The sequence below is a fragment of the Pithys albifrons genome, chromosome 11 (assembly GCF_047495875.1).
Source record: "Pithys albifrons albifrons isolate INPA30051 chromosome 11, PitAlb_v1, whole genome shotgun sequence".
In the NCBI taxonomy this organism is placed as follows: domain Eukaryota; kingdom Metazoa; phylum Chordata; class Aves; order Passeriformes; family Thamnophilidae; genus Pithys; species Pithys albifrons.
In genome coordinates, this window is record NC_092468.1 from 13,679,129 (window position 1) to 13,707,087 (window position 27,959).

General features: G+C 44.0%; 2 protein-coding genes across 7 annotated transcripts; both read right to left on the bottom strand.

Annotated features, from left to right (window-relative positions):
• Positions 1-174: 174 nt before the first annotated feature.
• On the bottom strand, positions 175-5,270 carry PIGZ (phosphatidylinositol glycan anchor biosynthesis class Z). The gene is made up of 2 exons (XM_071566431.1): positions 5,142-5,270; positions 175-4,695 (listed from the first exon to the last, which is right to left on the bottom strand). Exons 1-2 carry the CDS (start codon positions 5,257-5,259, stop codon positions 3,140-3,142), a joined length of 1,674 nt encoding a protein of 557 aa, XP_071422532.1. The 5' UTR covers positions 5,260-5,270; the 3' UTR covers positions 175-3,139.
• A 1,035-nt stretch (positions 5,271-6,305) lies between these two features.
• MELTF (melanotransferrin) lies at positions 6,306-26,691 on the bottom strand. Of its 6 annotated transcripts, none has more exons than XM_071566402.1 (16): positions 25,858-26,687; positions 23,546-23,700; positions 19,822-19,921; positions 18,301-18,483; positions 17,859-18,015; positions 16,940-17,007; positions 15,987-16,174; positions 15,624-15,804; positions 14,530-14,681; positions 14,029-14,125; positions 13,033-13,227; positions 11,274-11,430; positions 8,751-8,818; positions 8,468-8,655; positions 7,481-7,676; positions 6,306-6,476 (listed from the first exon to the last, which is right to left on the bottom strand). In XM_071566402.1, exons 1-16 carry the CDS (start codon positions 25,901-25,903, stop codon positions 6,406-6,408), a joined length of 2,202 nt encoding a protein of 733 aa, XP_071422503.1. In that variant the 5' UTR covers positions 25,904-26,687; the 3' UTR covers positions 6,306-6,405. The 6 variants fall into 6 exon arrangements, 4 of the variants coding, with proteins under 4 accessions (XP_071422503.1, XP_071422501.1, XP_071422500.1 ...); XR_011698747.1 differs by lacking the exon at positions 6,306-6,476 and adding an exon at positions 8,337-8,443 and having other exon boundaries at positions 7,588-7,676; positions 8,543-8,655; XM_071566400.1 differs by lacking the exon at positions 6,306-6,476 and having other exon boundaries at positions 6,498-7,676; positions 25,858-26,670.
• Between the last annotated feature and the right edge of the window lie 1,268 nt (positions 26,692-27,959).

Consider the following 27,959-nt stretch of genomic DNA (forward strand, 5'->3'; position numbering starts at 1 on the left):
GTGGAGCGCCTCTCGCAGTCGCGACCCATCCGCGCCGCCGCCCGCGCCGCCGCCGCCGCGATCACCCGCGCACAGCACGACCTGGGCCCGCGACTGCTCCGCCTGCGCGACGCCTTCCGCGCAGAGCTCAAGGACCGCGGGCGGGGCCGCGGCGGCCGCCCCTGAGTGGGGCCCGGAGCAGCGGCGGGAGCGGCCCCCGCTGGGCTGCGCTGCCGCCGGTGGGGGACGGTGCTGGTGACGGCCGGGCCGCAGCAGCCTCTATGGACCCCCGCGGACGACGAGCTGCGAACGGCGAGCTGCGGAGTGCTCGGTGCGTCCCATATCGCATGGACTCATGAAACTGCTGCTGCTGCTCATCCGTGTGATGGATTTTCATTTCAAAGCCGTTTTACGCGTTCCACAGTTCTCAGGAACAAGCAGAGTCACTTTAAACACCACCCGGAACGCTGTCAAGGTTGTCACTTTTCAGACTCATGTTAAATATCATCCAAGACGCTGTCAAGATTGTTACTTTTCAGACTCATGTTAAACATCATCCAGAATGCTGTCAAGATTGCCACTTTTAAGTGCTTGATCAGAAACCTGAAATAAAATCACAATTCTCATGGGAGTGCCTGTAACAATGTCTGTCTATACAACGGTAATATTCTACATTTTATACAGTTTTGATACAAAAAAGGCTTTTTAGTGTGGATGATGATGGATAGGATAATGCCCATCTTACAGGAAGGTAAAAGATTCAGTAGCTATCCTAAAAGCACACTTCAAGTCTATGGTAGCACGAAGGGTTTACAGGGGGAAAATGACCAATAGAGCTATCCTAAATATAGATACAGAAAAGGATACACCCATCCTATGTGATGCACTGGGCTGGTTTGGTTAAATGGTGTATCTGACAACATCTAGGAGACTAAAGCAGTTAACCTTCCTTCAGAGCACATTTCACTGTTTGGTCCAGCTGACTCGAGGCTTAGTTAACTGGAGAATCATTTCCATTTCTTGTATCACCCCAGGTGACAAGAACCTTGAACATTACCTGGGAGAACAACTGCCAGTATTGCTGGTAAAATTAAACCTCCCACCAACAAAGACTCAGGTGTGCATGGATGAAGAAATTGCATTGAAGGTGTAAATTATAAAGGCCTGACTTATGAGACAAAAGCAGTAAATTGTTAGTCTAAGCTGGTATTTGTAGTCCAGGTTCTCTTCCTGGCTCTGTCGCAGTTAACTTGTGTAGCCATAAAGTCATTGTGCCACAGAAATGGTGTTCCATTTCATTCCTGAAGAGTTCCAAGATCCACCCCACTCAGATTGCCAGAGTTCGTAAGTTCTATGAAAATAATGTTCAAGATTTGAGCTGTTTAAGAAAGGTGAAAATGGCAAGCAGGACATGGAGTCCCAGCTGTGGCACGTGGCTGTCCTCCCAGAGAGCAAAAAGGAAATTAACTTGGAAAATACATTTGGTATCACAGAGTTTTCACAGCTACTTCCATTACTTTGTGAGTCATCAGTACAAACACATATGCAGCCCCTTCCCCCCCAGACACACACGTAATTTACAGGCATGTCAGCAACAAGGAATGATGGATGTAGGATGGACATACAGGGGAGACAACACAAAATGCTTTACAAGACAGCAGAGCTATGTTCCCTAAAAATCTAGGTTATACCTATAGTTTGGAAAATACAGGCAAGTCCTTCACATGTGCATTTCTCTTAGCATCCCTTTAGAGACTGGCAGCAACCTATAGTCTTGTCTCTGTTGAAAACCTGGCTCATAAGACCTTATGTAAAGCTGTGTGGGTGAAGAGCTGCCGAAAGCATTACCAGCTCTGTGAGCAGAAATAATTCAAGTGTCAGATTCGTTTCATAGAGAGAGGCTTGACCTACAATGCATGTGCTGAATTAGTATCGCCCTCCATGCTAGGATGTTTTGGAGCCAGAAGTTCACATAGGCAAAACCAGATAGTTAGTTGTGCTGTGCTATTACACAGATATGTCGTTCTCAGCTGAAGCCGTTATTTGTATCCCAATTTTAGATGACACTGCTCTCAAGTGGAGGGCCAGGATGTGATTTGTCGTTCCCAGTAAGCTGATTTAATGGGGAGCAGTTAAGTAAGGGGAGGAGGGCAGGGGATGCGGCTCCTCCCTCGGGTCTGCAAACGCGCCCCGGCAGAACTGGTGCATCTCTGACCCTGCCGTGAGCCTGTTCAGAGATCCATCCGGTCCAAGAACACAAAAGATCAAATCTCTGTTACCCGCTTTCTCTCTGCGCAGCTCCTCGATACAGCTCCCCGCAGGGCCCGCCGCGCGCTGTGCTGGAGTCTGTCGTGACAGAGCAGCGACAGCTGCGACAACCGCGGCGGGAACGCGCAAGGACAGGAGCGCCCCGGCGGCAGCGGCGGCACCGGGGCTTTAATGCCACCACAGCGCAGCCTCCTCGAGCTCTGGGGGCAGCACGTGTGAAGCACATCCGCGAGGATGGAACTGTGGCAAGGAAGGCTAAACAGGCAAAGCTTGGATTTTGGGATTTAGCACAAGTACTTAGGCTGAAGCATCTTCCATCTAAATCAGATTCTGTCAGATAAGTGATGGGGATTTTTCAAGGCAAAACCACTCAAGACAGAGTTAGAGTGGTGGTGCCTGTACTGTGACTGCAGTCTGGTCTAATGAATTTTTAAGAACACAAAATAAAACCTCACTTCATCAGACCAGCTTTTGCTTAGTCCTGTGACCTCTCTCCAACAGATGAGTTAATGCCTATTATCACTAAACACCCCACAGTCCACAAACCCCATCAGAGATTGTAAGAACTTCCAAAAATACATCTCACATGGAAAATGCTAAGCTTGAATCACAGTTCTGGTGGGCTCTAATGTCATCCTCTCTCATCTGGAAAATTACAGAAGTTCATATGAAACACCACAGGGCTGAATAACTCAAGTTTTGAGCAGGTTCTATCCAGAACTGGCTATACTAGTGAGCAGAACAGCATGAAGAATGGGAATAAAGAGACTATGGGGAGCTCCCAGTGCCACTACTGAATGCTGAAGGTGGACCTGTGAAGAGAAAGGTCTCACAGCCCCTTCAGACCATGCCCAAATGAAGTGAAAAACTAAAACATTGTTCTACCTAAAATCTAAAGGCTGTGCTGATCTCTGTGTAGCTGAAGAATGTGTAGTCCTAACTGACTTCTCCAATTTCCACTGGATAGGATGGGCATTTGTGGTGGGTCTTCCATTGATAAGTGTGGAAATATCAAAGTCTCGTTCTTGAATGAGACACCACATTTTGTAATTGTGCCTCTGACTGTACCAGGAATTATAACAAAAATATGACAGCCACTGCAGGTAAAATTGCTTGCTTGATGCTCTATTGTCTGGCAGAGGGTTTCTTCTCCAGACCCAGCCATATCAATGATTTCTACGTGCATGTCTGTCTTCTTGATATTAAGCAGAAACCTCGGAGGCATGTAGGTGTGAGCAAAGAGTAGAGTGTAGTGTCTTGGATGGTTTGAGGGTGCTGGAGAATGGATGAGCTGCTCCAAGTGAAACAAACACGGGATCAACCCTCCCTGGTGTAAGCACCCAAACAGGAATGCCCCGAGAAGATTGAAAATAACGATGAGGTGTTTCCACTTCACAGCTCTGTTCTGTGATGCGCTGAACAGGACCAGCGGCAAGATGAGAGGAATGAGGAACCGAGGCTCTTGGTGACTGAACAGGGAGAGAAATGCCAAAGGAACAAAATAAAACAGCAGTAATGTTGGATTGCCCTCAGAATGCACCAACTGCCCAGGCAGCCCATGGTATCTGACCCGTATTAATTGATGGACATATTTCTTTAACATTTTAAACCCAGCACCAATGGCCAGAATATGTAAGATACCAAAGAGCATTACTCCATTGACTGTAAAATGTGTAACTCGTGGGTGACTTCCATGCAGTGCAAGATTATGAGGATTAAGATTATAGCTGAGAAAATTGAAGGGGGTTACTACCATTTTCTCATGTAATTGAAATATTACATCAAATAGGCTGCCCTTGTTAATGCTGTAGAGGTTGTCTAAGCTCATGGAAGTAAAATAAACGGTGTCAGCTGTTATGAAAACAATAGCAGTAAAACATGCACATAGGATAAGCTTCAAAAAGTGATTTATGACAGTTTTAATGCTCTTTTGAGAATTAACAATTAAACCTGCCCAGTAAAGCAGGGGCACTAGAGCAAATGCCAGAAAGGTTGGCCTGTTGAAAAATCCAGCAGTTGTTATAACACCTATGAGAGGGCTGTTTATAGGCTCCACTGAGCTTCCCTTGGACTTCCTTGAGGAAACCAGTACCATGAGAAGTGCAAAGAGAAGTCCTTCAAGTGTGTTGGTAAAAGTTCTTGTATAAAACACCAGAGTGACATATGATCCAGCAAGAAGCACCAGCGCTTTCCACAGATCTGCTTCCCAGAAAGGGGCTAATCGATAAACACTATAGTCAAGTATGAAAGAAAAGATTGTAAAGAGAAGGCGAGGTGATACAAGAAGAGTGTAGCTGTTGATGCAACTTGAACATATGTCCAGCTGCTGCAAAGACTTGATTGCCCAGTAGGTAACTCCTGATGTCATTAATGGGAAAACAACTGTTCTGCAAGGAAAGCTCGAAAGGAACTCCCAAGGGTAATAGACCTGTAGATTTAAAATATCTCCTATAAAGGAAGAGAAAAAGAAAAACACATACATACATAATAGATTTTATTCAGCAGCAGGGATGCTACTATCAGCAGCATCGCAATGCAGAGCAGCTCCCAGACTTTTGAGACGCTGGTGTCAGCCTTGCCGGCTTTACGAGCGCACCACTCATTTTCAGTCAAGGGCCTGTCAGGATGATGCTGTTCCAGGCGCAACTCGCTGCGGACCCATCGCCCTCCCAGCCCTGCAGACCCGCCCCTGCCCGGCTGGCGAGCCCCATGGCGCGCCAGAGAGAGACAGCGAGCCCTGCCCTGTGCCCTGCCCTGTGCCAGAGCGGACAGCGAGCTCTGCGGCCCCGGGGACCGCCCGGGAACACCCGCCCGTGCCCGGGGATTCGCATCCGTGGGGCTGTGCGGAGCAGGGGGCGCCGCGGGGCTCCCCCCGCCGCAGCCGCCGCGCTTACCTGCCATGACCTCGGGCGCCTGGAAGAACTCGTCGGGGTGCAGGTACCCGCTCTGGGGCAGGAGGCACCAGCCCGCCCGCAGCGCCGCCAGCAGCGCCCACAGCAGCGCCCCGGCCATGGCAGCGCCGCCCGGCCCCACCCGGCCGCCAGGGGGCGCGCGCACAGCGGCAGCGGCGCCGCAGCGGGGGCCCGGCGCGCATGCGCAGTGCTCTCACCGCCCCGCCGGCTGAAGGCGCGGGAGGGATAGGGAGGATGAGGCTGCAAAGGGATCGGACACACCGAATGGTCTGGGGTGGGAGGGGCCATCGAGCCAGCACCGCTGTAACCAGCTTAGCCATGGCAGGGGCACCGCGGGGATGTCCCGCCTGTGCCCCAACAGCACCGCTACCCCCCGGCCCCGGGGGCCGTGACGCCACCACCTCCCCGGGCAGCCCAGTCCAGTGTCTAATCACCCTTCCTGGGAAGAAATTCCTCCTGATGTCCAACCTAAACCTCCTCGGCACAGCTTGAGGCCCTGTCCTTTGTCCTGTCACTTGCCACCTGGGAGAAGTGTCCGACCCCCGCCTGGCTACAACCTCCTTTCAGCTGCTCTTCAGGCTCTGCACCCCCTGCCACAACTCATCAGACTTGTGCGCTCCGGATCCTTCCCCAGATCCACTGCCCTTCTCTGGACACGCTCCAGCATCTCAACGTCCTTCCTGAATGGAGGGGCCCAGAACTGGACACAGCACTATGTACTGTGGCCTCACTAATGCCACAGCACAGTGCACAGAGAGAAGAATCAGCTTCCCTCTCCTGCTGGCCACATTATCCTTGATACGGGCTGGATGCCACTGGCCTTCTTGGCCCCTGGGCACACTGCTGGCTCCTGCCCAGCCAGCTATTTCAGAACTGACCACAAGCACAGAGAAAAGGAACACCACGGTGACAGCAGCTGGGGGGCAGCTGGCCACTAATTGCGGGTCTGAGCACTGGGCACTGCACCACAGATCCCTGACATAGACACACTCATCCCACTGGCACAGCTGGGGACCAGCCTTCATCTGTCCTGCTCCAGCCCCAGTAACCTGGGAGCAATGGAATGGTGCACAGCAAACGAGGAACACAACTGTTCATGTGCCAGAAAGGCAGTAGTTTAACTATCAGGCTGAAGTCTGGTTAAAGTGTAATTACTCCTCGTGTTTTATTTTTTTTCACTTATCTACATGATTATTGCCTGGTTTTATCAGTTTTTTATTACACCAAATGTCTGTTCATCGCAGGATCATGAGGTGGTTGCTGCAGGCAGGAGGGCAGTGCCTGCCAGCAGCACAGCAACATTTGTGGTTAGTGCAGCTATGGATAAAAATAACCCCCCCATTCTACAGCCAGTAGAAACAGAAATGGTTATTCAGAAGTGAAGCACTTGGTTTCACCTGTAGCAAATACAAGTTTCATGCACAGGCACTCAGGATAGCCCTGTGGGGAAGGAGGACGGCCATGAGGTTCTTGATGGAGACTGCATCAGATGAAAGAAAGATCACAGGACATCTCTCACCAGCAGTGCAAATACTGGGTGCGAAAAGTCAACAAGCTCTGTGAATGCTCACATATGGCTTTGTTCTTTTCTCTGTATACAAGTAGTCCCATCCAAGTCTCTCTGGGCTTCTTTTTTGTTCAGTGTCTTTGGAAATTTCTCCTACTTTCTTCTACTGGAAGGTGGAAGACCCTCTCCGTGGCAGAAGCTGCATTCTAGACTGCTCTCTGTTTAAAGCCTGTCTGTCCTCTGTGCACGTACCACTATGGCAGCAGAGCTCAGGAGAAACTGGGCAGGATGGGTTAAGCAGGGATGTGGAGTGTGAACATAACCAGCCAGGAGCCCAGCGAGGGTGCACTAGACAAGATTTTTGATACTGCCTTTGAAGATGCAGAAATTCTTCTACAGGTCAGAAACCCAGTATATCCATCTAATAGTACCTGGAAAGCCTGGGTGGTTCAACATCAGCAGTGATGGCAGAGATGCTCCAGGCTTGGACTGATCTTGTAAACCATGTTGATACTATATTGCTGGCTTCTGCCCCAAATTCCACCTCATCCACATAGATGGGGCAGCTTCCAGCCCCACCTCACTCCCCTGACGAGCAGGTGCTGTTGGCACTTGCCCTGCAAGAGGCAGGAAGAGGCATTCAAATGGTAGCACAGCAGGTTATCCAAACAGCAGCTTTTCTGAAGAGAAGGTGGTAAGGCAGAGGTGGCCTGGAAGTTGCTGTTCGGACTGTGCTAATCCAAGCTTTGTATCTGACACAAAATGAGAAGTGGAATGACAGTAGCCATGAGGGAGTACTGTGTTATTGTATTGCCTGCCCCAGAGCACTGTGGTGTTTGCATCCCTTCAAGGGACTCAACATATTCACTCTCCAGCCATTCTGTGTATGTTCTCCTCTCTTGTACTGGCACAATCTCAACAGCAGAATCCTTAAAGATTAAGTTTTTTCCTTGAAAAGCTGAAGAATCAAACATTTTGAATCCATTTCCATTGCTATTTCCAAAGTAGGCCTGAAAAGAACACAAGAATTTAAGTATTTTGCACGATTAAGTGCCATGTTCCTCCCACACAACATGAAAAGACGATAGGAACTGTTTTGGAGATGAAAAATTCATACACAATTGCAGACTCTCTTATGCGTTTGCTTTTAGACGCTCCAGTAGATTAGATACAAAATTCTGCCACTGGCAATTACAAGAACAGCATTTGTGATTCTGTTTTTTTAGTTACTATCTCGAAAGAACTGTAATTTAAAAAAATTCTTCTGCCTAAATATTGTTGTGTAATGTAGGGTTTGGCTGCACAGGAGTTACAGAAATGACTGAATCCCAGCACGGAGACACTCAGCATTGCTTTTGAACAAGTGAACTTCAGTACGGAGAGGAACCTCTCTGAAGCAGCCAGGCAGACGGTTTACCCTGTACGTGGCTGCAGCATAAATATACCCAGCAGAACTCTGTTGCATTCCTAAGAAAATTCCAGAATGGAAAAGTGTTAGCATGTACTTTATTTCCTGTAGACCCCAAAGTCATGCAGAAACATGGAAAAGTCATGGAAAAACTACTTCAGCTCCAGGAAAATTACTACTGCACCAGTGGCAGAGCAAAAAGTTGAAATCCACTGTGCACCAGGGTGATTTTACTGGGGGAATTACATGGTTTGTATTTTACCTTCCCTGTTACACTCCCAACAACAGGGTGCACAGTGCCATGATGCTCAAGCAGAATGGTCCGGTTGTCTCAATCCTTGGACTGTGTTAGACCATATACAGCTCCCCCTAAAATACATGGATTATTAATACCTGGGCTTTTTCCAGTAGTCCATATACAGCAAAAATGTTAGTATCTGGGTGAACCATAATGGCTTGAGCTGGCACCTGAGCCAGGTGACAGTCAGCAAACTGGGTGACTTCAGCACGGGCACCATTTGGACACAGTAACTGGAAATCACTGGACTTCAAGTTTTGGGCCCAACTATCATTGCTTTTACCTGAAAAAAAGAAAGTTGTCATTGTCACTAATTGAATGCTTTAGAGCAAGAGAAAATAATTGAATTATAATAAAGAGCTTTGTAAAACTAAATACCATCTGTGTTCTCAAACACTGTCGAGTGCTTCACAAAGGCCACATCCCCAGAGTTCTCCACCAGGCACCTAAAGGAAGTCAAAGATATAAATTCAATTCAAAGCATCTTTATGTGAACCACATTTTCAAATATATATATATTCATAGGGTTAGAATACAACTTTTCTTACTTACATTGCTGCAAAAAATATACTGGATCCAAAGTTAATAAGAAAAAACAGAAATTAAGCATGTTGAAAGGAGAGAAAAACAACATTTTAGCAAAGTATTAAAAACTATTCTGAATCAAGAATTTTAAGAGAGTAACACAGTAGAAATATTTTATTAAAAACAGTGTGAGAAACAACAGAAAAGGCCAATATTAGGTGAGCAAAGAAATGTAAGTCTTATCATGATACTCAGTGCCATATTTACAGCCCTGTATATTGAGGATTTCCAGTTCTTCTAACTGCAGTTTCTAAGGGTACCATTCCTGAGCTAAGTTCAGCTTCCTCTAATTTTCTGAAGTAGAAACAGCCCAACATGCCAAGCCTACCCTAAAATCATCTCCTCTCCTATGACTGTGGTATCCCACTATAAGGAGTGCCAGGGCAGAGGGGTAGAACACACACCTTTACCAGCATTTGTTACTCTGTGGTGTCCTCTAGTGCACAGTGCAACAGGCACCACAGGCTGTTTGGACATTTTTGTGTTAAGCCAGAAATATGAAGTTAACAGACAGGACAAATGCATACCACTGGCTGCATTCAGCAAGAAATACATAAATAACATTAATCTCAAAACAGCGAGCTGCATGAACTTGCAAAAAAAAAATCTACCCAGGTATTTTGGGCAATGTGTGCTGGCAGATGATCTGTGGGTAACAGTTCAGTGGTGGTACATTGTAATTTATTCTACAAACGTTTCCAGAAGCACTTCCTGAAAAAAGATAATTAAACCCACCAATCAAACAGATGTAAAGCTGTAACTGTGCACGGCTTATGCAGTACAAAATGCAAGGTAAAGTTATTACTGCTAACAGTTACCCAAAATACATATAGTTCAATTGTACCTGGTTTAACATCAGCAGTTATAATCAGAGGTCTTATCAAAACATAGCTGACACTGTCATGCAGAGAATGAGATCTCAGGAGGTGTTGTTCAGTGCATTTCACCATGAGAAAAAGCTGTTCCTGACAGATTTTTCACTACTCTGCACAGTGGGATATACACAAACTGAATGGCTTCTCATACCTTTAGTCAGGTTAGGCTGAAGACAGTCAGAGTTGAAGGAATCTGGAAATCTGGTGGTCAATTTTAAGCTCATTTCAATCACCTTCCATAACTCATTCTTCTTTCAGAGAGGATCATCTAAGTGTCAGAACCAGACCCACTCCCACCTTGTAGAAAATGGTGATCATCCATTTTTTTCACCCAAATCCTAACCTTTTAAATACCTAAAACTTTCCACATTGCTCAATATGTTAAACATCTTCTCTATGAAAACCAAAAAGTGATCTCCATATAAAGTGAGACTGCATGGGCACTATTATCAAATGCACAAGCTTAGAATATGAACAAGGCTGATACAGCCTGTAACAGTGTGTGTTGTTCATTCATCTGCTAACTGGGAGCTGGCTCTTGTTAATCCATGAAGTACAGCAGAGGATCTGGAATTTGCCTCCAAGGCATGTACCACAGCAGAGCAGCTGGACACAACTAAACAGATTTGCAAAAAGTAGTTATCCGAGTCTAACACTTCACTATTTACCAGGCAGCTGCTGTTGAAGTCTCCTCCCCTGAAGGAAAAAGACGGCTCTGTGCCAGCTGTTACATGCAGCATTATCTTCAGAGGTGAAGGTCAGGAAAAGGAATTGCTTGTTTCATATCTAAGAGTTTCACAGTCTTCGGTGTGGCCCCCTACATAGATGTACACTGTAACACAATGTATTTATTCTATTGTATACTATTTCCCCCCTGTGTTTTTAACATATTTTGTTTTGAAGAAGATTTGGTAATTGAACATTGGCCACAGCTGTTTCTGCTGTTCAGAAATCTGTCTTCAGATGCAGCCACCAGTGAATCAGTAGTGAACACTCACTACTGGCTCCCCATCACTAGCCTGTCACTTCTGTATGGACTCACAGCAGCCAGATCCTGGCTACTGTATGCCTGTTTCCTTGCTGGAGTTCTCTATGGATGACCTGCCCATTCAGAGTTGCAGACTGGCTGCAACACTAGATTAAAGCAAGACTGGAGACTGATGACAATCTAATGGTCCTCACTAGGTGAGTTCTTTGTACAGACATATGGGTTAGGCTGTTGGTCTAACATGTGGGCGTCTGCAGACCAGGAAGATGGCAAAAGGCTTGGACATGATCTAGTGTAATGCCTTATGCCCTGTACTGGGGAAGACATCCGGGGACATATGTCCCACCTCATTTACAGCACATGCTGTAACCACTGTTTGCTGACTGGGATGGAAACAAGGTCCTCCTTGCATGTTGACAAACTGACAGACTAACAATCACAGGCATTAGTTACCTGAAGGCTCCACTGTAGCTGTAATAACGTTCCTGGTTACTTGCACTGCATTTATTGTTTCCACTTTCATCCCCAATACAGAGTTGGCAGAGTTTGGGTGGGTAATTGTCTTGTTCAGCTGAAGGCACACAGCTGGCAGAGAAAAACTCACTCACAGCTGAGAAAAGACAAACCAACAACATCAGGAATGAAAAGTGTAGGCTCTCCACAAAAATAAAGCAGTTTATATGAAGTTATAACCAATGCAGTTTTCAGTAGAACACTGGAAATATGAGTTACAGCAGCCTTACTGGAATTCACAAACGAGAACTTTTAAAATATTTTCAAAGCACTATTTAGCTGACTATGTAATGAAACTAAAGAGCTTCCCAGGAACCAGATAGAAAAAAGGTAAGCAAAATTAGAACGTGGAGTTCTGTGGTTACAGATCCTTTTCTTCTTGTGGTACATTGCTTCATTGGCTAATGCAGTTTGAAAATAAACACAAAATTCTGGACAAAGATAAAGGGATGCAACATTTGCTGTAATGATATCCAGAACTGTAAGTACCTCCTAGAGAGGACACATCTGTATTTTATGTAACTATGTGACTATTCTATTATTGATATCTGATTTGAGTCAATATCCTCAAGCAAAAGCCAAGGCAGTCAGATGTGAAAGCAGGATTTTTCAAAACAACGTGATAAAGTTGATTCAATATAAAAAGCAATGGACTTTTCAAATGCATTTCTGAAAACTGGAATAAACTTTGGGAATTTGATACACTGGAGGCCACTGAGACGGGTCTGGCCATGCTGGAGAAACAGGCTGGCAAAAACCTCAAGTTCAACAAAGGCAAGTGCAGAATCCTGCTTTTAGGATGGAGTAAGATGATGAAAAGCTAGGGGCCGGCAGGCTGAAGACCAGTTCTGTAAAAATAAGGGATCTGGGGATCTCGGTGGACAACAGGTTGATCAAGAGTCAGCAGCATGGTTCTGTGCTAGTGAAGGCTCATGACATACTGAGGTGTGTTAACGGAGCAGTCAGGGAGCAATGGTTCTCCTCTGACATCTGTGCCATGTTCTGAGATCCCAGTGTTAGACAGACACTGGCATTCCAGAGCAAATACGGTAGAAGGAGAGTGGGATGCTCAGAAGGCTGGAGCACAACTCACACTTACCAGGCTGAGAGGTGGGTTTGGTCAGCCTGGAGATAAGACAACTAACAGTATATTGTTGTCTTCAGTTACAAAGCAGGTTTGTCAGGAAAACAGAGGCAGATCGTTCTCAGGGATGCAGAGCAAAAAAATGACAAGTAAAAGACTGAAGTTACAAGAGGGACAATTCTGATTAGGTACAAGAAAATAATTCTTAATACCGAGGTTGGTCCGAGTCCACAGATGTTGTATGTAATCTCTGTCTTAGGAGTTACTCAGAACCAGCCTGGACATATCCTGAGCAATCTGAACTACCAGACCTGCTTTGAGTAGTTGGTTGGACTAAATGACCTCCAAGGTCCTGTCCTACCTAAATTAGGCAATGAATTTTTGATAAATGAAATTAATACTTTCATGTTAGATGTAACATTCTTAGTTAGAATCCTTCACTAGTCCACTCTAGTGGCAAACTTAAAATTTCAAAACTTTATATTAAAAACACAACACCCCTTCACAAACAGATATGATTAATATAGAGCTATGAAATATCAAAATTACTTTCCTAGCTAAAAGTTTATCATTAGACTATTACTGTAATTTTGATGTGTTGTACTGTTGTCTTACCTTGAGGAATGTTACAGTCTCTGATCTTAATAATCCCCCTCTTAATTAGTATGCCAATGGGAATATTCCATCCAGCATTTCTTCCCAATCCTGTGTGGCAGGACTTCTTCCCTTTCAGGTCACTGATGGTGAACGTGTTGGACAGATTTCGTTTCACTAACACCACAGCATAGTATGCATTGCTGCTGTCATCAGCTAGTAGAAAAAAACATAACACATGAAGCATTTCCATAGCTTAGTGATCATCTATGGATCCATTATACTTATTGGTGACAGCTTCAATTGCACCAACACTCAGCTGGTCAGGAAGCATGGATGTACATCTAATTACTCTTCACTTGTACTACCTCACACTGCTGCATTCACCTGTAGCCTGTAAGCTGGTACTGCTACACACCTGAGCTGAATAATCTAGAGACAAACAGGGAAGTGTTCTTGTTAATGCCAGCTCTTACAAATACAGCCCTCTGAAACACAACATTTGGGTCATCAGTGACTTAGCACATCTGCTTTAAGAAGTTACTTTTAACCTACATTAAAACTTCAATGAGTTTTGCAGCATATTGAAACTCTACCTTAAGTGACTTCACTTTTCATTGCTGACTTTGAAACAGCCACATTGACAGGAAGAATTTGCTTCTAACTAGAATCTATTGTTTAACTTCTGTCGTTCTGTTTCTGTTAAAAATATTTTTACTGTATGAATACTATTTTTTTCTGTTGTAAATATCCTTTTGCAAAATTGAAAAGATAAAGAAATACAAGAGTCAAAACTGTCAAAGCCTAAACCTGGCCCTGCAGCAGGACGGGTAAGTTTCTTCACTGCAGAAGTCTCATCTCATTTCCTCCTCCATCTATGACATGACGGTAGTAATTCTCACTGCTTTGAAAACAGCTTTCCAAGCAGGGCTAGGGAACAGAGGGCTGTGCTTTTAGAGCTGTTTTCAAACAGCCTGGAAAAATAAGGTCTATATTTATGTTTCCCAACCTTCTTACCCAAGTAACCTTCTCCAGCAGCTGGTACAAGGCCGTATGTCTTCCCAGCTGTGTAAATATCAGCTCCACCCAGAACTACAGCATCACTTTCCCTTTTCTGCAAAATATAAGAAAATGTAGCATTTCTGTGAAAAAACAGCATACTTTCCCTGCTGCAATGATGACACCTTTAGCATCACACCTGTTGCACCTCAAAGGGCAAGGCTTACAGCAAAAGAGCAATGCACTGCTAAAGAAAACTTCCAAAATGTGCATAAAGCATCATCAGTGAAACAGGGACAGGAGATTTCACACATACAAGGCTTGAGTTACATGAGCAACAGTGCAGTGCTCTTATCACAGCTGAAGATCATCAGGGTTCAGACCCATCCATACCATCTGAGCTACCTTCTTGAAATCCAGTGTTCCTACTGGTCACCTGAGTGAATGCAGGCACCTCTAATCCAGCCGAGAGCAGCTTCTGTTCATTTGGTTTATTGGACAAGGACTGGAGCAGCCTACCTGGATCAGCTCCATGCACTCTTCCTTTGTCTTGGCTGAAATACACTGAATTTCTGGTTTCAAATTCTTTTTCCTAAAGGCAACGGCCATTTCACCACATTTCCAGATCTCCTCAGTGGATACAACACACCAGTTCAGGCTTTCTGGCAATGCTGCACAAAATTGAAAAGCAAATACTATATTCACTTTGCAATAGACAATGAGGAATTCACACTGCCCAGTGTCACACATATCCTATACATGTTATTGAAAAATGTTTGCTTCTGTGTTGCTCTCCATCCCTCCAGCTCAGACTTACACCTGATCAGGAACCAGGGCACTCCAGATTAGCAGTTATGTCCCCACTGCACAGCTATCCATAGCAAAGGAACAACAACTCCTACAATTGCTGGCCATTAAGCACAGCCATAATGTAGTAGTTGAGTGCAGGAAGAAGTCCCCCTGAACACAGACCTCCTCACACCTGACAGCCACAGAGCAACACCCAGAAGAGACAGGTCTGGGAGCCGAGGGGCTTTGCCATACAACAGATCATGTCTGGAGGCTCAATCGCCAGCATCATCAAGCATTTTAAGGCAGAAATTCTTACAATCTGTCTTTCTGACTTTTCCAGAATGTGTATTAAGTAATTTCCACTTTCTTCTGATAGTAGGAAAGACTGTAACACTTCAATAAAGAGCAACTGAGGGTTTCCTTCAGCCTCTGGAGGAAATTCTTTGCTAGGAATCCAATCATACTGTTCTACAGACTACCTGAGGATTTGCACAGCAGTGCAGTATTATTTCCCCTTGTCAGCAGGTAAGAAATTAAGTACCAAGTAGGAGTAGCAGAGTACCAGATTAATGTGTCTTATACACCAGAAGAGATAGAAAATGCTTGCATCTTGTAACACAAAGTAGGTCAATTTGCACAGGAAAGTATTCTGCAATGTGACATTGTTTCTAGCTCAAAAAGTGACCTTTCTCCATGTACAAAGATCAGACTGGCATCTTGCCATAACCCTCCAAGAGGAGGAGAAAAACCAGAATAGACATGAACTCTGTTATCAACTATCTTTGTTCTTGGCTATCAACAGGAATCCACACACAACTTACTGTTGGGGTTGCAGTTCAGAGCTTGCATGGCATGAAGATACTCGTCACCCAGCCATGCTTGGTAATTCTGAGCTGAGATTGCAGCAAGCTCTGTGGTGGAGTCTCGGAACAGAAGATTTTGAGCACCATAGGCTGCAGAGTCAAACATCTGAAACTTGGCACCCACCCCATTAAATCTTTGCTGTAAAGTTAAAGAAGAAAAAAGCACCTGTCAGACATCCCTCTACCTGGGATGTGTGAGGACACATACCCTTTCAAACCCCACAGAGCAAAAGGTGCCCAGATATCCTGTCTTCAGTTCACCTAGACAGGCAACAGAACCCTTCTAAAATGCAATGCACTGATGAAAAAATGGTGTCCTACTTGTCCCTGGTTTAGGAGCTGGTAGACAACTGTCCCATCTGTGTCAGGCCGCACAACCACAGCACGAGCTGGGATTCGGGCCAGGTGGCAGGTCCTCCACTTGGTCACATCAGCTGTGCTGCCATCGCGACACAGGAGCTGGAAGTTCCGGGAGCGAAGCCGCCGGGCCCATGGAAAAAGACTTCTTCCTGGAATCAGAGAGAACGTGCCTATGGAACAGACCTCAGGTGGGGTTGGTGCTTCTGACTCCAAGCCTTCTCTAAACATCACTTGCACATGTGAGCAGGACACACAGCTCCTGAGCATCTCTGAACTACTGACCACACAACACACCCCGTGCACCCATGTGGGCCTTTAGTCCTGCATCTCTGATGAGACAAGACACAGCTTAACACTTGTGAGACTGCACTCAGCTGTACTGGGGTCTGCAGCAGTATCAACAGCATTCCTAAGTTTAGGATCACGTGCAATTATTTTTTCTGTTTTTTCTCTCCCCTGGGTCAGACAGGTCCATGATATTAAATCAATGCTATGCTCAAGGTGGTTTTCACATGCTGCCAGATAGGGCAGGTCACCTCTTGTTAGCTTTCTGCTAGTCTCTACTGAAATCCTTTAGCAGGCTGGAGCAATGTAACAGCCCAGGTCTGTATAAAAGGAAGCGATTGAAGCTCTTTCTAAAAGCAGCTTAAGATTCCGCCTCTAACCTTTCACCTTTACTGAAAACTATCAAGCATTACCAAAAAAAAAAAAAAAAGAAAAAAAGAAAAAACCTCCCATGGACGACTCTGTCTCCTGGTGCACAGCCCTGTGAGTGCATATGTTTTCTCTACTACAGCATATTTTTGCTGATTCCTCAATTCAAAATAAAGCAAACATTTGGTATTATACTGTCATTCCAGACACTGTATTTCAGACCTTGCAGCCGTTGTTCAACAAGCTTCAGGATTACTCACCGTCTGTATTTTCAGGCACTGTGCTGTGCTTCACAAAAGCAACCTCTCCAGCATCTTCAGCCAAACACCTAATAAATATAAATCCAAGCACAAAGATGCATTACAAAACCCATCTCCCATGCACCAGCCACTGCTGACAGCCTGGGGGTTCTGTGCTGCGTTCCATCAGACACAGACACTGACCTATTTCCTTGTGCTGAGTTTTGCTCAAGGCAGAGACTAGTGGCTGTTAGAGCATGAAGTAAACTATCACTGTCATTGGGTGAACATGGACAACATGTTCAGTGCTGCCTGGGACAAACATCATGACCTTTTTTCTGTCCAGGACAGTTCTCTGTCTAAGGCAGTCACACAATCCTTTGGGGTATATGCAGAAAGGAGCAAGTGTTTCTTGTAAGCAAATTTGGCCCTTGCTTAGTTAAGGCTACTACTCAGGGACTGGGGGCTGCAACACGGCACAGACAGGAAAGAGAAAAATAAGGGATTGTGTGCAAAAATGGGGGCAGAGCAACTCAATAATTCAGTGCAACTGATGTGACTGAAATGGGCAAGCAGAGCAACAGTTCAGCTCTCAGACTCCACAGGCCATCAAGTTTTACTGGGAAAGATGAAGTTGGTAAAGCCTGCTGAAATAAACACTCAGACTGTGTCAACAGCTGCTGAACAAAGCAAACAGCATTTTATATGCTAAATATCCATTTGGTTTTAATGCTCAGGTATTAATACCTGAAACAGTGGGTTAAGCACTACTTTTGTTCAGTTGGGTCAAAAGCATGGCTGTCTAACAAAACTTCAGATTTTCTAACAGGATCAACTGGAAGCTTTGTGGCTTCAATTTCCAGTCATTGAGGCCTGAACTGGTGTCTACAGAGAAAGTGATATACAGTGATAAAAAAATTGACAGAGACACGATTTTTACCTGAAAGCCCCACTGTAGTCATAGTACTGCTCTTGGGAATTTTGTTCACATTTGTGCTCTCCAGCTGAATTCCCTTTGCAGAGCTGACAGAGGGATTCCGGATAGTTCCCACCATTTGCTCCAGGAACACAGCTTGCATTGAAATAGTCACTTACAGCTAAATGGAAAATTACAGACATTTTTAGCAAAAAATAAACAAGATCCTACAATTTCATTTTAACATATCTCTGAAGAGACTTAGAAGGCATAAGTCATTTTCTTCTTAGATGATGGTTTCCGAGTTTAAGAAACTCTGAAGTCTTCATCAGACCTGCTTGAGGTCTGTTCCCTCATACAAGCATCATCAAAGCCAAGGAACAAAACAGCAGCTGAAGCACACATTTCTGTGCACACATTTGGAAAGGCATTGCTGAAGAACAGATCTTTGCCCCGTAACTCTTACCTTTCGGAAGGTCACACCCCATTGCTGCCAGGCGCCCACTGTCAGTCAGATAACCCACTGGCACATCCCAGCCTGCAGTTCTGTTGATGCCTGTGTGGCAGGAACGCACACCCTTCAACCTGTTGATGGTGATGTTAGAGCTCTTCTTTACCACAGCCACAGCATAGTAGGAAGTTCCAATCTCTGCAGCATAGGAAGAAAGAGAATCAAGCTAAGTAGCCTCACACAGCAGCATTACAGTGAGATACAGTGATTTGTGGCCTCTTGTGCCTCCCCTACCCACAGGCAGGTCAGACTGTTCACATCCTTGGTGAGAACCTGCTGACTGTGAATCAATGTTCCCCGTTATTTTTTCAGTGTGGATTGTCTTAAAGTCCACAGGCAATCTGCTCTAACTTTGAAGTCACCCTGCTTTTCCTTTCTGGAAGAAGTTTTCTTTGAGTCTTTATATATTTTGATTGAATTGAAACCAATATAAATTCACTCCCCAGTTGATCTTAATTTTGATACAGCAGAGTGGGCTGACGTCCCTGGAGCATCACAGCTCATTTCGTTCTCTTTGTTCTAAGTTTGAGATAATTCATAGAGTCAAGAGTTGAGGGTCTAGAGTGATCATAAGGTCATTCAATCTGACTTTATCATTAAATTTCACTCACTTTACTTTTATATGAGGCTCATAACTTGACTAATGGATATAGCCAGCCTCTGGATCATGAGGCCTGTTTGGTTTTGAGAAGCCAGAGTACAGTTCCCTCACCAGAGTCATTATGTATTTAACAAGAGGGGGCCTGTTACAGATGATCCAAGACCCCATGGACTGAGCCCAACAGGCACTTCTGAGGATGCCTTTGACCAGATGACACTAAGACCCAGCTACAAACCAAATCTAGGTCCATCTCTCAATAGAGTGGTGGGACACCACTTCCTGCGGACTGCTTCCAGAGTTCTTCCTTTCCTTGGGCCTCTAAAAGTTATGGGGCACATCATCCAGCTCTGAACTACACAAATATGTTGATACTGAGCCCTTAGTCAAGATGACAAGTCACCAACAAATTATTTTCTCTGCCTTGAAAGGAACTCAAAGCTTAAGGTCACCCAGACAAGGAGCAGAATCAGCATTTCCTTTCCTCCAGCAGGTAATCATATATACTACTAAAACCAAAATCTAATTACTCTAATGTACAAGTTTGAGAGATAAACCTTAAAAATTTACACTTTTCAATTCATTAATCTGAAAACTATGTATAAGAGAAGACAGTAAGCACTGAGTAAAAAAGTAAACAAAACCCAACCCAACAAACCTATTACAAGAACAGCTGTTCTGACAAGGACAGACTCAGCCACAGCTCTGTACCTCCTCTTTCCCACACAGTCTGTTACAGGAGCAATCAAGGAGGAACCTGACCCCTGCCTACTATTTAGAGTCTGACAGGGGAGGATCCCAAATAAAATGGAAACAGTAAAGATGAGGTTTTTCTTATACATTTTAAGTAATCTAAAAGTTATTTAGTCAGAATATACCTTGATCATATACTTCCCCAACCACAGGTTTCAGACCATGCTCTCTTCCAGCCTGGTAAATGGAACGGCCATCCAGTGTCACTGCATCTGCCAAATCATCCTGTGCAGGCAAAGGGCAGAATATATGTTGAAACTTAATTATCAGTATTTACCAACAGCCAGAGTACCCACGACTTTAAAGAAGAGGCCCCTTAATCTTCATTTGTATGTTTTCTTTTCTCCAAACAGTTATTTTAAGGGCACTCAAATTTCTGAACAACGATTACCAAGAGGGATTTTAGACCTTCAAAACTGCCTTCCTTCAGAAACAATGCAGAAACCAATCCTGTGCTATGATGCCTTCACTAGTATTAATAGCCCACAGGAATCTTAGAAACAGATCCTGAAAATCTGTGATGAATCTCAAGGTCCAGCAATTTGGAGTTTCATTTGTGTCTTTATAGCTAGTGCCATCAAAGCTTGAGGATTTAAGTGAATATATTTTTTGAGTTCATACACATAAAGTTTGAAACAGTATCTTCTGGGACTGCAAAATCTGAATGCCAAAGTGTACTCCAAAGCAACCTTAAAGCATGCTGCTTGTTCCTCCACACACAGACAGAGGAGGGAGCAGGTGGCAGTGTGTTTCCAAGGAGGAAAGCACCTAAAAAGACTGGGGGAACACAATCTGAGGCATCCACTGCTGGGAAGGTGTCCAGCAACACTGAGTCTTTTCTGTTGACTGTAACACCAGATTGGCTGGAATCCTGCTGCAGGATTGCTCTGGATAGCACAGGATGGGATCTCCCTCAGCAGCAAGGCTGAGAGAACTGCTATACACATACTGTGGCCAGCTGAACAGCCCCCTCTGTGTACTGAACTCAGCCTTGTCGCACACAGAGACAAGATCATGCCAAGAAAACAATCAGCAGTGTGACATTTTGCATTTCTAAGCTGATTCCAAGTTCTTATCAGTTTGCTTAACCTCTGTTTCAGCACTGGAAGAGTGATTTAGCTTACCCATCCCTTGGGAGCTTGCAAAGCACTAGATAAAGCAGGGCTGGGACTGTGCTGTCCAGCACACCACAGCAGTTTCCCACAGGCTGGGACACATAAAAAGCTTGAAAATTTTTAAAAACTCTTATGAGAGCAAAGGCAATATGTTGATACCTAAATCCGATTTGAAGCTGCCATGTAATTTGAAATCCTTGTTTGGCTCAAAGGAGAGAAAAGATGATATAGATTAATTAGCCAAAACAAAAAATGTCCTGAGAGTTGATTCTCCTGAATGAGAGCTGAACAAATCCAAGGGAACCTGAAAAGGAGTTGGGGTTGGGAGATATTTCCATCTTAAAGAATAGACAATCTTTCTGGAGTAACCTGATGTGATATTCCACTGGTGAAGGTCAGAGCACAAGACACTTTAGGAACCTGTTGTTTAGAAGTGACACCTGACAGTGAGAAGGAGAAGAGGTGGGAGTTCGAAGGATGTTACCCTCAGGGAAAGCAAAATGAGCCTCTAGAATTGGTGGTGGACAGAAAACAGCAGTTGAAATGAAAGGGCTGGCCAGAGAAGCCAAGGGCTGTGTTATGTGGCCATATTTCCATGTGAAATAGCATTTTTCTGGTTGGAAACCTGCGCCTTTGAGTTCTGTTTAGCAGCAGAGCCTCTGATCAATAGCTTGTGTATAAATAGCAGAACAAGACAAAAAAGTGCCTCTTGTTGTATTTAACATGAATTATTTTACAGGCCACAGACCTCTCCTTTAAATGCACACAATTACTGCTGAGGTGACCTATCAGCAAAATTTTATTTTTTCCACAAACCATTTGCCAATATATTTAGCAAAGGCTTGGGACTATTCCACATACTTTTTTTTTTAATAAGTGTACGTGTGATGGTAATACTTTATTAATTACTTTCAGAGGAACTTTATTTCTGTGTGTCACAACATTTGAGAATTACCTACACAAGTGTTTAAAGACCTGGTGAAGAACAGCGCTGGTCACACTAAATATTGTCAGGTTCCCTAGTTAAATATTTAGACATTTCTCAATTTTTAAACACCTTCATTCAAAAAGGTTTTTTCGTTTATCCACATGGTAACACATTCACAGGACTAAGTCCAAGTTACGCAATGTTACAAAACAGCATATCTCTGCCTCTTCAGCTGTGGTGTCCCACTCTCTTTTTGGCCTCAAAGGTCAGAGTTCAGTGAGGATGCAGACTCAGGAGTTCCACACAGTCCTACACAGCGCAGGCCAGTTTAAATACTGAGTAATTATTATTAGCACAAGGGAAAAAAAAAAGAGGTCTCAAGGACAAAGTCTTGTCTGAAGCCTTACATGAAAATTCATGTTATCAGAAAGCTACTTACTCATGCTATCTGCCTGCAGGTTTCTGAGTTCAGCTAAACAAGTTTTATAGGAATCCAAGGTTTTAGATAGATGCCTGTTGCTTGCAATGGCTTACAGATGCAATTCTGTGAGCTCTGTATTTCAGGAGCAGACACTCATCAGCCCTTTCAACAATCTGCTTTGCAGAGTCCAACAGGCCCCCTTGTGCAATGCAGCCATCAGGGAATGCTTTTGGAAACATCTGACATTAAAATGTATTTCCTGTCTAATCCCAAGATAAGATCCACATATATACAGACATCTGCTCCTAACATTTTTCAGTACAGTCTTGACTTGCTCACTCAAGAACAGTACTTATGAAGAGGCAATGAGGCAGTTTTAGTAATCAGCCATGCTGCTTCTCTTGACAAAAATTACAAGATACCAGTTGTGGGGTGATTGCCTGGTAAGACTTGGAGGACACCAATTTTTGAAATTTCTTCCTTTTTCTGTCCACAGTCATCTGCCTCATCTGCTTCTAGCTAATCTACCAGGCCTCCTTTCCTTGCTCTAAACCTCTTGTCCTTGACAGTCTTCATTTCCTCCAAAAAACCCTTAATTCTACACAGTGTATTACTTATTAACACAGCCAGCCATCCTTCCCCCACACTCTGCCAGTAAAGGCAACCATGATTACCTGCCTCCACATTTCTTCCACAATTCACTTTTTGCCTCCTAACACCTCCCAAAGAGGTTGCACACGTCATTTTGCAAATCCACACGTTCAGTTTCAAACCCTCCCCCGAGTAATATTCCTTTTGGAAACTGAGCACACTCTGGGCAGCTGAATTAATACAGCTGGGTTTGCATGCCACTTGCTCACCCCACTTCCTGCTTTGTCTCTCTCTTGTACTCTGGTATTTGGAGATTTGATTTGGGTTTATACTCATCTCATCTGTACACACAGCAATTTCCATGACAGGACTCTGAAATAGGAGTTTGATCCAGAGTTTATCAAAATACAATCTACTTATAAGCTCAACAGCGCAGCTTTAACTGCTGTCTGCATCTTATAACTCCATCCCTTCTTAAATATCTGCTAAGTAAATCTGACACAACTCCCAAATCAAAGATTAGCATTTGAGAGGAAGTATTTAAGACCTTTGCTGTCTGTGTTCCTAATGACTGGCCATATTGAGCTGCCAAACATGGGGCGATTCTGACATTCAGTTTCACAGGAACAGCATTACATCTTTTTTAACAAGTATATGCTTTGATTTTTCAGAGACATGAATGCCAGGAAGCCTCTGGTCAGCTGCCTGGATGGTCAGACCCTCACCACAGAGCCGTGGTCGTCGCCAGTGGATTATTATTACGCACACAGGGAAATTAAATCAGTGACACTCACCTGGATCATCTGGGTGCAGTTAGCAGCTGACCCCCCTGCTGTGCACTCCAGAGAGGGAAGGATGCCAGCCTCACCAAAGGCCTTGCTCATGTCATTACACTTGGAAAGTTCTTGCTCAGAGACAGTGCACCACCGAATACGTTCCAGCCCAAGAGCTGTAAGCACACCACCAAAAGAAAATATTGTAAAACACATCAGTGCCTTCATAACAGAGCATACCATTTAAAGGTTCCCAAAGAGCCCACCTTTCATTCTGCTTTTCCTCCCTAAACAGTAAAAAAATCAGGGCTCTTTCAGCAATGAGTATCTAAGAGATGATTCCCACTTTCATTCCAATTAACATGAATACTGAATGTTTTTTTGACTGAATACAAGATACGCTCAGACTCAGATATTGAAACCCCATGGCATTTGTTTCTGACATAAAAAATATGGCTACCGTGGAATAGGTCAGGGTGTCTAGACCATTTTTAAAACCTTACAGAACACATCATCTTTTCTCAAGTCAAAAGCATTTAAAATGATTCACTACAAAACCAAAGAGACTGCCCAAAGATAACTCTTGTCTCAACTATTGCTGGTTAGTACCTGGAGTCCTGCCCCAGACCCTTTTGGTCTGAATTAGAAAAGCAACCCTAGGAGCTCAAGAGCCTTGCCACTAGGCTTATTATGAAAACTAAAATAGTAAACTTCTTCCTTCAAAACAGTCTTTCATACAAGACCGTAACCACAGCGATGAAAAGGGGAGGTGGTGCCATCAATGAAAAGACTGAAGTTTAGTAGTGGAGATTTCCATTAATCAGTGAAGAAAGGTGCTTTTCAGCAGGCAAAATACCACCCTCCTACGCACCAAAGCTACAAACACTTGGTTGCTTTTTTTAAGGAGATGTCTCCAGACACAAACCAGGTGGCTGCAAACGCAAGGATGGGTTGCACTGACAAACAGGCACAGGTCATTTTCGTAAGCAGGGGGCACAACGTTCCACTGCTTTTCTACAATGTTTATTTTTAAGCTGGAGTCTGCTGTAAGCCATTTGTCGTGTGGTTTTCCAAGACCCCCTAAATGGCCCTCTACTTCCCCACCAGTGACATGCAGTTGAGATGCCACATCTAGCCCGTGCTCTGACTTGGTGGCTGCAGACTAAACAAGACTGTTGATGCCAAAAAAATCCAACACTGACACTGTGGGTTTGGCTTGCTGTTCCACTGCAACAGGGAGCCAACTCTACCGCTGTCAACAAACATTAAGTCAGACTTGGAAAACTTACAGGAAGTTTTCACGGCAGCATATGCTAGCAGAGGGAGAAACTGCCCACCTCTGAGTTGCAGGAATTCTGAGAACCAAGATGAGTAGAGGAAAGGCACAACAGGGTTATGGTAAAAACACACCTCACAGAAACTTAACATCTGCCTGGGTGAAACTGTCACCATTAATTCCTTGGGGCTGGAAGAACCCCAGTTTTCATTGATAAAGGGTTTGGTTTTCTTTTCATAAACACAAGCCAATGGAACTTAAATTGGAGTGCCAGCATCTCAGTATGTTAAGTGCCATTCTTTCAGCCTCAGCATTCTAGTTTTAGATATACACACAGGGGAGAAGTATGAACTGTATGAGGAAATCATTAGCCATATACACCTGAAACATGAAATAAAGCTCATTTGGCTCTGTATTTCAACCAAAATAATGAAAAAACATTAATCTGTTGATTTTTATCTTATTCATCAAAAACAGGTGATTATTTGTCCCTTTCCAAATTGCTGAACTTTGCTGTTACTAAAGCCAGATCTGGGTAATGTCCTGGCTCCTTCCTTACCAGTTAACCCAGTTGAAGTAGGATTGAGCAGTTAGCCTTTCTTCCTAATGCCAATGAAAAACATCTTAAACCAGCAGATCAGTCTCTGAACTTAAGTTTATTCACAATTTTGCCCCTCTGAAATTAAAAGTAGTCACCATTAGAATTTGGAGTGACAGGAGAAAGCTGACATGTTGCACAGAACACAGTAAGTGAAATAAAGCAATTATTTCTACTTTTACAAAATAACTGTAAATAGAACTGCTTACTGTTGTGAGAAACAGACATTACTGTACCAGGAGAAGTAGCTTTAGTGCTGAGGAAACACAGCATTTGATGCCAATGAGTCAATGGTGTTCAATAGAGTCTTTTCTATTCCTTTTCTATTATTTCACTCTATTTTCCAGGCCATATGAGACTGGTTCTGAAGTGTCTCTAGTTTCCTTCTGCTCTCTCACATCACACAGAAGTCAACCCCAGAGACACCATGCCACAGCCAAAGTTTGGGAGGACACTTACCTGCATGAAAGAAGAGAAGACAGAAGACATTTCTGGAGCTCTTCATGTTGAAAATTTTGGGATCTGTGATTTTTTCAGCCTTCAGAACCCCAACAGATCAAGGCTTCTGCAAGTGTGCTCTTTCCAGTCTGGTCTTAGGGGAAAATCAGCAGCATTCAATTGCAGATGCCCTTTGTTCAACAATTTATCTTACCTTGGCACACGTCACCTCATAATAAGTGGAAAAGAAAGCATGCCTCTCTTCACACTGCCTCTAGACTGGCAAAAAAAAAAATCAGACCTGGAAATTGCAAAATATCTGAGGCACCAATGAGGTTGTTACTGCGTTGGCACCACCCACAGACTTCCATAAACAGCCACACATGGGCAAGGCAGGACTGTGAAGCCAAATCCTCACTTTGAGTTCTACATATTCCCTATACATGGGGCTCAGGAAGCCGGAGGAGATTGAAGGTTAGAGCAGATAGTCACTATACTACATTTTCAGCACTGTCACAAATTTCATAAAGCCATAACCAGAAACCCAGGCTTTTACAATAGCAAAGCCTGTGCACTCCACAGGTGGTATAGTGCATACTAAGTGCACATCTCCTGAAATTTAATAGCAAGTGCTATGAAATAGATGAAGTATTCTGATTTTAAAGGTTTTAGAGAAGGCCCAGAGAAAGTAGAAACTCTGCTGACAATAGGTCTGTTAAAAGTTGCTGTAAATTTTAGTGTAGCTGCCAAAGAGCCACACTCATTTATGCTGCCCTTTTCTTCCTGACTCGTTAGTCAGTGACCTGCAGCTGCTGTAACACCTTGTTTAGATAAAAGCCACTGAGTGCTGCTTTGCTGTGCTGACTGCTATGCTCAGCTAAGCATTGAGCTCCCAGGAACAGAACTGCTGTGTCCCGCTGCCTCCTCACACCCCCCCCCCCCACCCTGCACAGCCAGGAATGGGGCGTGGATGCTTCCAGCAGTTGGTTACTCATCTACCTGACTCCAATTTGGCCAGGACACTTCAACACTTATTACCAACTGTAAGACAACAGCTGAGTTAATTAATAGCTATTTCAAGTTTGGAACTTATAAAAGACAAATAATGATGCCTCCAGACCTCCCCCCTCAACAAAACCTTATGGCTGCCTCTGGAATTAATCTTCCCTGTGTTGTCTGAAGTGCTAAAGAACAACCTGGCACCACTGGAGTCCTTCCAAATTTCTTGAAGGATCCATTATTTGGATGCTTCCTCTGCCCTTTCCGCTAGCCAGATTAACATCTGAAGCCCTCTCTGATGTTTGCAGCGGGGTTTACATTTATATACAGATGATAAGACTGATGCACAGTCCTAGCACCAGTTGCTAATGACTGCAAGGGCAGAATTAGTAGGATGTGAATTCAGTGCAGGCCTCCCCTGTGGTTCTTCTGATTCTCTGCAGCAAAGGTTCAGAAGGCAGAGGAGCAGCCTTTTCATACAGGTGGCCTACTCTGCATGCAGCCCCCTCTAAACAATCACACAACCACAGTTCATGAGAAATTGGATAATTTTCCTATTTTATTAACGCTGTTCATATCTGTGCTTTAAGGAAATATTAAAGTTCTTAAACTAATTTTCAGAACAATTTAGCAGAAATGCCCAAAAGGAAATAATTAGTATAATATAACTTACAATAATAACAGAGTAACAAATACTTCATCAAGCATCTGTCTGTATAGCAAATATTGGCAGCTGTGTTAAGAGACAGAAAGAAAATCCATGGTGTTTTCACTGGGCCAGAAAAAGAGTGGTAATGCAACACTATGATGCCATTTGGATTTCCCAATTTACCCTAGTTGTGGAAGTTTTAAGAGAATTATATGTATTCTAAAATGTATCTTTAAAATGCAGAAAGCGTACCCAAGAATCAAAGACCTATCAGCAGCTCATACTGGAAAAATGAGACCCAGAGAAATACTAAATAATGCAGAATCCTAATGATTACAAGATAAGAAAAGATAACTAGGAGTATCAGGGCTATCAGAATCAGCTTTTCTGCCTGGGCTCAAGGACAAGAAACAAACAAAATGAAAAACGTAAAGAAAACAGCAGAGTCCTTTAGGTTTTCTTGATCAAAGACTTG